General features: G+C 40.4%; 1 protein-coding gene across 1 annotated transcript in view; it reads left to right on the top strand.

The window, feature by feature from the left end:
• Positions 1-658: 658 nt before the first annotated feature.
• LOC139718699 (transcription elongation factor SPT5-like) overlaps positions 659-14,907 on the top strand; it is a 28,755-nt gene continuing 14,506 nt past the window's right edge. Inside the window, exons 1-11 of the mRNA XM_071630159.1 lie at positions 659-1,019; positions 2,031-2,214; positions 3,154-3,373; positions 4,406-4,541; positions 5,216-5,344; positions 6,631-6,730; positions 8,183-8,403; positions 10,103-10,400; positions 10,823-10,898; positions 12,837-12,994; positions 13,779-13,934. Of these exons, the coding sequence (XP_071486260.1) occupies positions 2,137-2,214; positions 3,154-3,373; positions 4,406-4,541; positions 5,216-5,344; positions 6,631-6,730; positions 8,183-8,403; positions 10,103-10,400; positions 10,823-10,898; positions 12,837-12,994; positions 13,779-13,934 (1,572 nt within the window). The 5' untranslated portion in view covers positions 659-1,019; positions 2,031-2,136. The remainder of the gene's footprint in view (positions 1,020-2,030; positions 2,215-3,153; positions 3,374-4,405; positions 4,542-5,215; positions 5,345-6,630; positions 6,731-8,182; positions 8,404-10,102; positions 10,401-10,822; positions 10,899-12,836; positions 12,995-13,778; positions 13,935-14,907) is intronic.

Raw genomic sequence — 14,907 nt, 5'->3', positions numbered from 1 at the left:
CATCATCATCATCATCATCATCATAAGGTCTCATACCCCGATTACCCAGGGTAGGCTCTTCAGTGTTGTCACTGCTCTACCAGGACCCTGCCATCATCACCACCATCATCACCATAATATCACCACCATTTTTTTTTTTTTTTTTTTTTTTTTTTTTTAACAGCTTGTACGTACGAGATTTTACCGCGCCGTATGAAAAGCGTGAATTCCAGCTAAGAGTTTTCAGTAGGAGCACAAGACATTGTAATACCGGTTGCGCTTTTAAAGTGCAAGTACTCGTGTGCGTTATTGTTTCGTAGTCTTGTATCGATATCGTGTATAGAAGGTCAATTAATTTTCAATTTTCAATTAAGATTAATCCACAATTCTGCTTCTAGTGTTTCACATGGAGCCATTGACTTCCATACAGACTACACTCTGCTGCTGTTGCTATTTTGATCCCATGAAATATACAGTATATAAGCATTGAAACTTGGCTTGAGATTTGTATGATTTTTTTTTTATCATTGCGCTTTGGATTAAGACTAGCATAAAGTGATGTGCGTGCGTACCAAGTGCGTACATGTCAGCGTGCATCCCCCATACAAATATGTGCTACGAGCAGTTTGCTAGCTAGGTAGCGAGTGGGAGCGCGGAAAAGAAGCAGCGAAGGACTTACTTGCCAGCTAACAAACACAGCCAGATTTCATCGTATTTTACACCTTCTACAGAGTGATATCAGGATATTCGTATGAAATACCGTAAAATGTGTTAGATCGGCACGGCCTACCCTGAGAATTCCGACAGCAATCTGATTGTGATACATTGGCTGAATCTTCCGGTAACAACGTCTTCTGTTGTTCAACCACGCTCGGCTAGCTGCTGGCAAAGCCAGCGGCAATTCGCTAGCAGGCAGGGGCCCCAGTACAGTCAACTCGCTCGCATCACCCGCATCACACAACACGAGTTTCTATAGGTGGCTCTTCATATTCATTCAATCTAACGTTACGTCGTGTCGCGTCAGAGGAAATCTGCGGTAGGTAGGTTCTAACTAAACAGAAAAATCCGTCTGTCCGGAGGAGACTTTTTGTCAATTCCACGGAAAGGTTGCATTTTATGAAAATCAAACTATTGAGTATAGATGATTAATGAAGCTTAATTAGATAGATGATCTGGTATTGTTGACTCAAAGCAGCCTTTCACAACGTCAACGGATATTTTGATAGTCTCTACTCTAGATCTACCTCATTTGTGAACATAGACTCTGTACTCATAGATTGGTTTCTAATTTATGATGTTCTAAAACTTGTTCCGGCATCAGTAGCACACTGTTAAATATTATTCTCTCAATCTCAAAATGTGGTAGTTGATAGCGTCCGGCATCAGTAACACACTGTTTATATTATTCTCGCAATCTCAAAATGTGGGACAGTAGTTGATAGCGTCCCATAAGTCACGTTTTTGTGTCCCATCAGTCACAGTGGTTTTCCCTATCCTGCTAAAGAGTGCTACTGTACCAATGAGTAGATATTCATACCACTTCAGTCCGGGAAACCCGCTCATGAGGACCGCTCCCGCGTACGAGGACTGCCCCGCCTCATGAGGACCGCCCCCACGCCTCATGAGGACTGCCCCCACGCCTCATGAGGGATGAGGCCCAGGGGGGAACGCCTCATGAGGCCCCCTATTCACTTCTATTCATCTCACATCTGACGTATAAATTGTCGCAACTTTGCACGGTGATTTTTTGTTACACACACATGTCCACTATCCATGATGAAAAGAAGAAAAAATCCTATCTGGGGTTTTTTTTCTTTAAAAATCGAGTTTTAATCAGCTGATGCAGAGCGCCCATCAAAACACGTGTGTTTGCAGAAAAAAATAGTTGGAAAAATTGTTAATACAATGTATGGCACATATTTTAAATTTAGATTCTTTTGGCCATATACTGTGCAAGTGATGATAAGGGTATTAGCTGTGTGCATACATGTATATGTACTCTGTAGATAGAATCAGCTTTGTACTATGTAATCTTATGTATTGTCTTTCAGATTGTCATCGCTGTGAAAGTGTACCACACGCCGTCCGTGTATGAAGAAGAACAGTGATTGCACTGGACCTAGGTGACACTGTGCAGTCAGGACACGAGAGGGCGCCATGTCAGACAGCGAGGGGAGTATTTTCTCCGAGGAGGAGGAAGGAGAGGAGAGCTTCCAAAAGGACAGCGATGCCGAGGTATTGTTGACCTTTAGATGGACATAAGGATTGCAGCTGTCCAACATGCAGCATAATGGTGTACACAGACAAGCTTACATACAACTGTAGGCACATAATACAGTAGATGAATGGATAGATGAATATAAAATTTTTTGTCAAAATATGTACATGGCAGTTGTAATGTGAATATACAATGCTACATTTCTGTGTTTATCTAATTTACGCTATGGTGTATACTATTAAAAAGAGGGGGGCAAACAGTAATATGAATTGGTTGCAATTTTGGCTTCTCTTCTTTTTTAGGAAATATTTTACAGACTTGCATTCATGGACTGTTTTTGTTTTAACAAACACCTGTGTACTACTCCAACAACTAAAGCAGTTACCTTTGCTTTGGGTAATTCTGGTCATTTGAGTGGCAATTGCCTGTGTACTGTATTTCGTAAAGAGTACGAAAATGATATCATAATTTTTTTTTTTTATTGAACTTATTGAACAACCAACAAGAGTTCAAATTGTGATGTGTTTTATTCAGTTTAACTCACTTGCCATGTAAACTCATGGAAACAAAACTATACAGGTGAGAGAATGCTTTTCTTTTATGGCAGTACATACAGTGTGTTGGGGAAGGTCCTCTTGCAATTGGTTTTATGCCAAAAATGCTGGTCCTTAATTTTGCATTAATTTTGTCCTTTTTTCCCCAAAAATACTTCAAGTGGAAAATGGAAAATAGTGATTTTCCCATTTTGTAAAACTACACAAAGTATGTCCATTGCCAGACTTTGGAAGAAAGGTAAAATTTTTCCTTTTATCTTTAAAAATATTATGCCTTTCTGCCTTCAGAATACTGCAGTGTTGTTTACATGGTTAGCATCCCTGTTAAAGTCGGAATTGAGTGACGTGTTTAGGATGCAAAGTAATGTGAGTCGTCAACTCCTTTTTATTTCCCCCTTCCAGGAAGGGAGTCCTCTGGGAAGCCCGGAAGCTGAGGAGGCGGAGGAGGGAGAGGAACCTGACGAGGGAGACGAAGAGCCCGAAGACGGAGAGGACCTCATCAGCGAACCACGCAGCGACGACGAGGACGAGTATGAGGACGAGGAGGAAGAGGAGGAGGAGCGGGATCACCGCAGGAAGATAAAGAAGAGGAAAGTGGAGAGCTTCATCATAGAAGAGGCCGGTGAGTTGGGGAGAGTTGTAGAAAGGCACTCTAAGGCGCGGTCAGACTGGCAAAAGATCATGAAGTGATCGTGAAGTCTTCGCTATCTTTCGTGGTGCAGTCACACTGGCAGCCAGACTTGGATCGAGAAGTTTGGGTCATTGGTACGCGCGCAAGAAAGAACAAAGAGCACGCCATCCGATGACTAGTGATTCTGACGTAACAATGCACATCTTTACATGACAATGGCCTTGCGCTTCGGAGACACCGCCCGCAAACAGATCAAGAAGTTTGTCGGGGGTGATGGAAATATCCCTAGTGGGAGCGGGAAGTTCGGCGAGAAGTTTGGCGGGATGTTTGCGGTCACACTGGCTAAACATTTCAAGATCTTAAAGATCGAGATGTTAAACTTCTCGATCTTTTGCCAGTCTGACTGCGCATTTAGAGTCCTAGCTTGAAGGATGCTAAAGAAGACTTCATATTCTCTCTGTCCGATTAGGGAAATGGCTTGTAGTTGTACTGTAAAATACAATATTTTATACAGCATTTTTATTTCACAAAATACAGACTCACCCGTAAGTTTTTTGTTGTTTATTTTTTACTGTTTTTTCTTTTATTTTTTGTTGATCAGGTAATTGGCATGTCCATCAAAACAACGCTAATCATATTCGATGAATTTATACACCATGCAACAAAAATTCACTTGAAAGTTCTTGTCTACACTATAATGCATTGAATGCCAGCAGCAGTTTGCAAGAATTTCATGCTGCAAAAATGGCCGTCAGCTCCAATTCACAAACATTTTTGCTGTGAAAACTCTGTCTTCACAGTTTGCTGCCAATTTCTCAATTCCCCCTAATATTGCATCCGGCTTCATGAAATTTTTTATGTCTTCTTATCCTGACAAGTGAGTACAGTCAACTCTGCATAATTTCATGACTCACAGGTCTAACAACTGGCTAAGCTGATGAAAATAAAAAGTCCCTATTTACACTCATTTGTATAATACCGGCATGTTGGGTCCATGCGCTTGTCCACTCTATTTTTGAACAGACGTCGATGATGATGATGGGGAAGACGACGAAGAAGAGGAGTGGGAGGATGGTGCCCAGGCCCTGATCGACAAGACACAGACAGAGTACAACGACAGCGACCAACATGGAGCTCGACGACTTCACCAACTCCTCAGGTAGGTCTGCTCTGTGGTCAGGGAAAGTTTTCGTGTAGATTGTAAATAGTGGTGTGCTAGATACCTGTGACTCCCATTATAATGAAGTTCTCTTGGCTGGCAGTTTTCTCTCTTTTGATCAAATTCAAATATGACCAAACAAGCATAATATAAAAAAGATACATCTATAGACAATTGTACGGGACCTAAAATTTTGTCGTAAATAAATTTCATTGGAACCATGTTCATTCAACGGGAGTGCACTGTACAGCCGTCATTTTGCTTGTACCCGTGCATTAGTCAGGTGTTTGCACTTTGGCAAATAGGCTAGTGGTAACAAGGCCCTGTGTATCAAAATGAATATGAGAGATCAATAGGTAGTAGGAAAATGATCACACTTGCTGAAATGACCCCCACCAAAATATATATAAGACTAATGAATGTGTGAGTGGGTACTTTAATTTCAAATGATGCCTCATGCTTTGTGCTTTATGACTTTATGATGGCTTGTATTATGAATGTTATTTATTTGTTTTGGTAGTCTTCAGATGATACCAAGTAGGAATGTGTGAGTGTGGAAAGGGGATGGCATATAATATGTTTTCTGCAAGTACTATCAACCCCTGTTTACAGTGCGTAGTTGTATCACTTTACTGGGGCTTTAACTGTCGTTCTCATCTCTGATTGGTCCACAGCACCCAGAAGGAGGAGGAGCTAGAGGAGTACTACAAGAGGAAGTACGCCGAGACGTCCAGCAAGGCTTTGGCCGATGAGGACGAGTTACCGGACTCCATCACTCAGCAGGGTCTCCTTCCCGGCGTCAAGTCAGTGCTTCTTTCTTTGTTTGCTTTCTTCTCTCTGTTTGATATCATCATCTACTCATTCCTATTGGTTCTATACTCCCAAAAACCAGCATTTCTGTGTAATAGGGTTTTATACATCGTCGCTGGGGTGACAAGACCTTGTATCTGCAAATTTGGTGAAAATGACTTTTTTGGATTAATGGTCAAATAATGGGTTAAGTGATGTCCTGTCCAAATCCCAACTGTCTTACTCCAAAAATGAAGCCACAACGGCATGTCAAAGGAAAGGCTATCCCATTCGCCACAGTGCTTTGGCTGCCATGTTTTTTGGCTCTTCTGAACATTTGACATTTTGTATACGAGGTCTTGTCGCCCCAGCGACGACATGCATCTGTGACAAGTGTCAGAGTTTCTGTAGGCTGGCTGAAAAAAAAGGAACAATGATAATAAGAGGAACAATAATGATAAGAATGAAAATCATAAAAGAAAAAATGATGATGAAAATACAAATGAACAGAAATATAAAGATAAAATTGATGGTAGTCTGTTGTAATGTGTCAGTAATTGTAAATTGAATGATGAATATGAGACATTATCACTGATTAGACATAATATAAGAATGTCCAGTGTGGGCAGCATTTGATTTGAATGAGATTCTAGTACAGTTGAGACTACATAGCATTCACTGGTATGGCAATGACACTTCCTTATATGCCATATATTTAGAGAGAGTTTAATTTTTGTTGAATTATGACTTTCCTACAATTTCGCGAGTGGTTAAACTCGCCATTGTGGAGGACAGAAGTGAATGAAGAAATGTATTGTTGCATGTCACATTCATGACAGGATCAGAGTCAATATTTTTGCGGGTTTATAAATTTGCAAAAAGCACCTGACTCACAAAATTCATGCAAATAAAAACCTAACATAATATCTGGCATATATACAGTATATATTTTGCACAGGCCTATATGCATAGTCATGGCTTATATGCACAATGTTACTATATATACCGAATATTTGGCAAGGTTTTTATTTTCACGATATCAGCGAATAAGGTGCTATTCATGAAAATAATGACTCTTATCCCGATATGAATGTGACACACATGTATACATTTCTCTGTTCAGTACAGTACTCCATGATCACGAATCTAACCACTCACGAAATTGTTGGGAAGTCCCGATTCGCGAAAATTTAGACTTACTAAATATATGGCGTATACAGTAAATAAATACCGGTAGTGCCGAATTAGTGACAGCTGATAATGTCTCACTTCTCATGCCACTCAATCTTTGTGTTCGTAGGGATCCCAACCTGTGGATGGTGAAGTGTAGGATTGGTGAGGAGAAGGAGACTGCCATTCAATTGATGAGGAAATTCATTGCCTACCAGAACCAGGAAGAGGTACAGACAACAAACAAACAAACAAGCAAACTATTAAACGAAGCAGATACTGTAAAAGGGAAAATTTTCGTGCAACCGGACACTAGCGTGAAAATAAAAGCACACAAATATTTTTGCATGCTATATATTCCAGTAGGTAATGTCCTGATTCCGTGGAACTAAAAACCTGCTAAATCCATCTTACCCGGCAAAATGCGATAAAATTACTCACGCCAAAATACCCACTTTTACAGTAAGAGTCAGCTGAGAACCAGAAGGGTGCTATCGCATTTTTAGATTTGAGCATAATGCCCGCCACCCCCTCCAAAAAAAAAAAAGCATGAATCAATTTTCATGAAATCAAAAAGTTCACCTAATCAAACGTGCGTAGATTTACAAGCATTGTTCCAAATATCGGGTAAAATAGTGCCTTTGTGGTTTTGAGTTTTAACATTTTACTGAAAAGGAAAATAAATTAAAATTGACACCAGGATGTAGATGAGTTCACCTTTACAATTGGATACCCAAAACTCAGTACCCCTCAAAATTAGGAAAGCACCCTTCTGGCTCTCAGGTGACAAAATGAAGCATTAGATCACACAATGAGGTGGTTCAGTTGATGTGTATCTGCATTTTAATCCAACAGCACAAGTAAGTCTTACTGAGCAATGTTGTGTGTTGTCATGCCATCCCCTGAAGCAGGCGGAACAGTCTGTCCCTTGGATAGGACGTAAGATGGAGGTCCCATGTGTGAGAGATTCACAGCGCTCACACGTAAAAGCTACTGCTTCATTCCTTGCAAGGAGCAGGGTGCATAATCCAGTGAAGTGGTACTCCCCAAGTACTCACAACTGGACCCAATGGAAGACCAGCTGTGGAGCTGAATATATTTTGTCGAGTCATCTTGTCAGATGAAAAATTAAGACAGAACAAAATCATTTTATTCTGGGAAGATGTCAGGTGTAGGGCACCACTTTGCTCATTACCTAAGCCTTATTCACACCTTAGGCCTGACCAGCATCAATGTATATATAACGGAAAACACCACCCAATGTTCAGTTTCACTTTACTAAAGAATAGTTTCGGTGAAATTTGACAGAGTGCAAAGACAGCAGATTTTTGGCAAAAGAAATCATCTCATGGGCAAATTAGATAAGAACACTTCGTTAATGATAACGGCAAGCTAAAAGGAGCCAACATGTTTTAGCTCTGTAGCTCTGTGTGATCCTCTTGGAAGAAGGAGTAAAGGGGGGGGGGGGGAGAGGAACAAATCATAGAAAATTTATTCAGCTGGCTTATAATGTACCTATTTTTCATCTGTTTCTGTAAGCCAAAATATTTGTATTGCTCAAAAAATGAATTTGTAGTGCGTGTCAGTATTTTTCTGTATGCCTAGGTTGGCAGCCCAATTTGTGCAGTCATCAAACTGAACCCGAAATAAACTTGGTGATCCTGTAACCTTTGACCCCACAGCCTCTCCAAATCAAGTCTGTAGTGGCCGTGGAGGGCCTGAAAGGCTACATCTACATTGAGTCGTTCAAACAGACCCACGTCAAGCAGGCCATCAATGGGGTGGGCAACCTTCGGATGGGTCAGTGGCAGCAGCAGATGGTACCCATCAAGGAGATGACCGACGTCCTCAAGGTGGTCAAGGAGATGGCCGTCCTCAAGAGGGGCGCCTGGGTCCGCCTCAAGTGAGTCATGTGCCGACCGCACCTTCAATCTCCACCACATTCCGTCCGACACACCTACATGCATTCATTTCCTTGCACTCATTTTTCAATGGCCATGCTCATCTGTTCGATTTGTCGTATCAGACATGAGACATCTTGCCTTGTAATTGCCAATGTAACCCCTGAAGAAATTTCAAATGCAACCCAGTATGATCTCGGGCCCGTTGCATAAAAGTTACTATTGTGGTAACTTTGCCATCCAATGGTAACTTCCATGGAACTCTTGATTTTGATTGGCTGTTGAGTATTTTTGCCATGGTAGGAACCATTGGATGGCAAAGTTACCACAATAGTGACTTTTATGCAACAGGCCCCTATGTATTAATGAATTATTTCCATGATGTGTCAGCCTGCATCACAAAACCAGCAAAGAGTTGCCAGACATGGATTTTTAGTTAAGGGCAGATTCTGAAACAGTGGACGTTAAGCTTTAGAGTGAAGTGTAAATCAATTAAAAAAGGGACTCTCGTAACTTATCTTTTAAAGCCTTGGAAAGGAAGCACACACTCTGGACAAGTGTATGTACTACTGAGAAAAGAGGCTCTGAAGTATTGGGTCTATTTATGTGCTTAATCTTACCAAGCTGTGCCAGCTGTGAAATGAATTGGACAAAAAACAGGATGAAAAACACCATAGCAACAACAATGCAGGAATTATCAGATTAAGTTGAAATTGAGCATGCTCTATCAACACTTTCTATTTACTACCTGTCAAAGCAGTAGCATTATCCTTTCATAAGTTATTAGAGTGGAAAATGAAGAGTGTATACAAGGTTTCTAAGAAATGGAGAGGGGCCTCTAAGATCTACCTAATCACACCATTCTGTGAAATAACTGTTCGGGGAAAAAATGCTAAAACACAATTTTTCATCTTTTTTTTTTTTTATCCCAAACTGTAGAATAATGTAGAAGAAGAAATTTGTTCTTTCAGGAAGTATGAAAAACTCAAGATTGACTGGTTTGACCCTTTTTAGCTATTTTTGGTCCTCACATTGAAATTAGGGTGTGTGACTTTCTGTTGATGATCTTGTATATCATAATAGAAATAGTGGGTATGTTGCAGGCAGAGCAGTCAGGCTTCCTTGATCCTGTCAAAAACTCCTAAAAAGTTAACAATCTCAATATGTCCTCATGAGAGAGTGATGGATACCACTCTGCTTTAGGGTATTTTAAAATCTATTGAGATCGAAATAGCACACAATTACATATCGCTGGTGGGGTGACAAGACCTTGTATCTGCAATTATGGGGAAAATGACTTTTTTTGGATTAATGGTCAAATAATGCATGAAGTGATGTCCTGTCCAAATCCCAACTGTCTTACTCCAAAAATGAAGCCACCACGGCATGTCAAAGGAAAGGCTTTCCCCTTTACCACAGTGCTTTGGCCGCCATGTTTTTTGGCTCTCCTGAACATTTGACATTTTGTAGATACGAGGTGTTGTTGCCCCAGCGACGATATATTTTGTTGCATGCTGTTTGGATCCTCAGTTGCTTCATTGACTAAATGTTGACAGCCTTTCAGAAGTACATGTAGGAACTCATTGTTACATTCTTGATTCATCAGCAAGTTGCAGCTGTTTGGAGAGTCCCTAGTATAGTCTGATATAGGAAATTCAGATGGTGATATAAAGATGATCCCTGATAATTCTCTCTCCCCAGACGAGGTGTCTTCAAGGATGACTTGGGCCAGGTAGACTACGTGGACCAGACCCAGAACCAAGTAACCCTGAAGCTCCTTCCCCGCGTCGACTACAACCGACCCCGCGGCATCCAGCGCATGGCCCAGACGCCAGCCGAGAAGCGCAAGCGGCGCCGGCCCGAGCAGAAGCTCTTTGACCTGGAAGCGATTCGGCGCATCGGGGGAGAGGTCACCACCGACGGAGACTTCCTCATCTTTGAGGGCAACCGCTACAGTCGCAAAGGGTTTCTCTTCAAGAGTTTTGCGATGAGTGCCATTGTAAGTACCTTGCCTTGATTTGAAGATTGATTATTGTAGTAAAGACACGTGATTGCTAGCACAATGTCCATGAATAGAAAGAAATCGAAAATAAAGGAACTCTTTTCAGGAAGTTTACCCACATGTAAGTTTGTATTTTGCTGTTCCTCATTGATACACATAGCTTTTCTTTTGAAGTTTGGATTGTGTATTGGTTGGATCTCAGCATCCAACTTTCATGCGATTCTCTTTGAGATTGAACATTGAGAGTGATCTGAAGTGTGTGTTTTTTTTTTTCTTGTTGTCGTTGGCATGAGTTATATTTATTTCTGTTTCCTGTTGTTCTACCATGACAGAAAGTGCTGATATTCCATTACGTAAAATATGTAGTGTATACATATTTATAGTCACAAATAATGAAACTCTCATTTTAATTTCATCAGATTGCTGAAGGAGTAAAGCCCACCCTGTCTGAGCTGGAGAGATTTGAAGACAAGCCAGAGGACATTGATGTAGAATGTATCCTTTTTAATCCCCCAGCTTCACCCCCTTAACCCATTGAGGACGTGCTGATCTTCCTGCAAGACGCATTTCTTATAGACACCTGCCCGAGTATACTCGGGACTCACCTTCAGTGGGTTAACATATGTGACCCTGCATCACAAAACCAACAAAAAGTTGCCAGACATGGATTTTTAGTTAAGGGCTGCTACTGAAAGAGCATATTCTAAGCTTTAAAATGATGTAAAGCTCAAATGAAATGGACTCCCCTAACCTATCTAAATAGTGGAAAGAAAGCACACACTCTGAAAACGTGTGAACTGAGGCTCTCAATCAAGTAAAGGGTCTATTCAAGCGCTTATTCTTTAGAAACCGTGCTGGCTGTGCGATGAAAGGGACAAAAAACAGGATGTAAACCACTGTAGCAACAACAATGAAGGGATTATCGGTTTAAGCTGAAATTTAGCATGCTCAATTAACATATTCTGTCCATGATAAATGCTAACTTTCATGGTGGTAGCACTATCATTTCAAAAGTTATTCGAGTTGAAACTGAAAGGTGTGTAAAGGATTTTAAAGAAATGACAAGGGACCTCTGATGACGTACCTAATCGCACTACTCTCCAAGAAAGGGGTTGTAGAAAAACTGTTGAAAACACACTTTCCTGTTGGTTTTATGACCCCAAACTTATGTATAGTGTAGACGAAGAATAGCTCTTTCAGAAAGTATGAAAAACTGAAGATTGACTTGATCGACCTGTTTCACCCTTTTGAGGTCCTCACGCAAACTCAAGGGCTGCAACTTTGTGTTTGTTTTGTGATGCATGGTCACATATGCTGTTTGTATTTTAATTGTTTCCTATTCTTTATTCTTTTGTTGTTATCTTGTGTGATGATGCCTCCCTATGCATCTTTATCCTTTTCATGTTGCCTCCTATGGCCCTTGGGATCATTACTGGCCAACCTCTGTCTTTTGTCTGTTCACCCCCCTTGCTTTAATCCCCCCTCCTTCCCTGTTGGGCTCCCTGCCTTTGACTTCTAACCTACCCCTTTTGTTTTCATTGTACTGTGTCCCTAGCCCTCCTCAGACTGTGCTTGTTGTGTGTAGTCCATATTTAAAATGTAATTGCTTTCCATACTCTTTTTTTTCATGTTGCCTCTGACAAAGATTCTGCTGAATTGAAGGCTCAGGCCCCTTTCAATTCCATTTCATTATCTCTCCACATATTTGACAATTGGGAGTCCATTCACACGCTTATATTTAAACCCTATTAGCATGGACTCTTTGACGTTTTATATTTTTTTACCATACACTCAGCATATATTTAGTGCAAGGCTCTGTAAATTTTCAATAACATCATTATTATGATTATGTATTTACAACTTGTTTTTGAATGGTGTTTGGGCTGGTGTGTGTTTACGTTTGTTTTTACATCTGCCATTTCTCATATCTGTCATGGTTAACCCATTGAGGATGGTTTGATTTTGGGATGGTTTGATTTTGCTACAACACGCATTTCCCTTAGACACCTGCCCAAGTATACTCGGGACTCGTCTTCAAGGGGTTAAGATAACATCCACTGACATGTACAATCAGTACAGTAAGTACATAGAATCATCAGTTTTAGGCATTGATTTTGTTGACAAACTGTCAGAATGTACCATTTACGTGAGAATGGGTAAAAACACATTTATAAAAGAGAAGATGTACTGTAAGACCAGAATCATTCGCAACATGGAACTAAAGTGAATTGGAGCAGATGGCCTTTTGTGCCATAAAACTTTCACGAATTGGCAACTGGCAGTCAATGTGTGTGGGCAAAAAACTTTGACATGCATTTTACTTGAATCTTACCTCCTCACAAAATACATGAAAATTTCTTGTTTTACAATATACATGTATAAGAAGAGAGTGTTTTCCTTGACATCGATGCCATCCCGGACTGGCGTGAACAGTGGTGACCAAGACAAAGTCTTCAGTAGAGAAGAGTCACAGCTTTGCCCCAGGTGACAACGTGGAAGTGGTGGAGGGTGAGTTGATCCACCTCCAGGGGAAAGTCAAGAGTGTCGACGGCAACACCATCATGGTGCTCCCCAAACACGAGGACCTCAAGGTAGGGCCAAAGTCCCCCCCACTTCAATTTTTTATCCCTGATTAGCACGCTCCATGTAAGTGCTGCAGTATGTTCATTATTAGAGGTAGTAAAGAAGAATATTTGCGTAGTGGCCTAATTTTCTTTGCAACATTTCTTACCTGTTCTCTTTCAAGTATGACTGTTCATTCCTATGGCATTATGTACAGACACTTGCAGACACAGAAATTGTACCTTTTGACCCAAAATCAAATGATTAGAATAGTGCAGTTTAACAATGAACTGATGGAAAATGCTGCTGTTGTTTTTATATGGACTGCCTTGCAAAATGCTACTGTCAGAAGTACTAGTGCAACTGCCTGGCAATGTTTCACTGTTGTGCATCATATGGATTTTTGTATTTAGCATGGAAGAGTAAATTTTATATCCTGTCTTGTTCATTTAATAATTCAAGTAAATGCCAAAGGAAAGTTTAAACAAATCATATCTCTTCTTAACTTATATGCATAATATATTGGTGTAGTCATAGCACAAGGATATATATGTTCCTGACCAACAAAAGCATGTATATAGCTTGAGTTAAAGATAAAGGCTATTTGATCAAAGAAGATTTATATTTTCTTATATTCCACCATAAAGACCAGTCAATACAGCTATTATTGCAAACATTATATGGTGCACATGAATATTGTAGAGGGTAATATACATTGTAATTTGCTCTCTACGTATAAGTGAAGTGCGACATATTGTAAAACATATTCCTTCTTTCATATCTCTTCATCTTGTGTGATCTGACACATTGCAGGACATCCTGGAATTCCCCTCCCATGAGCTAAGGAAGCACTTCCGGATCGGCGACCACGTGCGGGTCATCTCTGGCCGCTTTGAGGGGGACACTGGACTGGTCCTGAGAGTAGAGGATAACCTAGCCATTGTCTTCTCTGACCTCACCATGCACGAGGTAAGCCTATCAATCAAGCAGTCAGTCAATGAGCCAGTCAATATAACTATTATTATTATACATCATACAGTGCACGAGAAAATTGTGGAGGCCAATGTGCATTATATTGCCCTCCTCTATACTTAATAGTGAAATGCAAGGTTATGAAACATATTTCTTCTGGAACATCTTTTCTTCATGCATGAGGCAAGCCAAGTCATATTGAAGTCCCACTGTAGTTAATGCTTTGGGTCATCTAGGTACACCTCTGACACCTAACCATAAAACATATTATGTGGGACATGGAGAGTGTGTCATATGCTCAAACGCAATTAGAGTTGTCCTTCCGTAGGTGCCATATGTTCTACAGGGTTTCTGTTTACGAAAAATTCATGAGTCAGATGCTATTGGGAATTTAGCAACAGGCGAAAATATTCACTCTGATCCTTACATGAATGGAACATGCACACATACATTTCTCCATGCATTTCGTAGCTCAGTGAAGATTAACGTGATTAATCTAACCACTCGCGAAATTTTCCGGAATTCCAGAAACTCCCAGATTTAAACTCACTTAACACATTTGTACATATGGTGTAAACAGTAAACTATTGTGAACAGTCATGAGCAAACATCGCTTGAAGAGTTAAGACAAAGGCAGTCCAGTTGTAGCAAACGTTTCACATTCTCTCTCTTTTCTTTACTTCTGCCACAAGGTTTTGCAAATGTAGGCAAGGAGAACACTCAGAAGGTTTATGCTTTATTGAAATGTCATGGGAAAAGTTGTCCTAATAAAAGGTGGGTTCCATCTTCCATTACGACCTCTTTGTTTTTGGATATCCCAGCCATTTAAAAACAAATTTTCTTCAAATAATCTTTGAATCCCTCTTAGAATTGTATCTGTTTTATATTTCTTAAGAAATCTCATTATCTCACCAAAAAAACAGTTGTAAACTTGAATCCCCATCTCAACCAAAACTATGCTATCTCTTTA

The sequence above is a fragment of the Diadema antillarum genome, unplaced genomic scaffold, assembly GCF_040938485.1.
Source record: "Diadema antillarum isolate AM-2024a unplaced genomic scaffold, OU_Dant_1.0 scf00000099, whole genome shotgun sequence".
In the NCBI taxonomy this organism is placed as follows: domain Eukaryota; kingdom Metazoa; phylum Echinodermata; class Echinoidea; order Diadematoida; family Diadematidae; genus Diadema; species Diadema antillarum.
The sequence above is the reverse complement of the archived record's forward strand: the minus strand, read 5'-3'. Positions and strand labels throughout refer to the sequence as shown.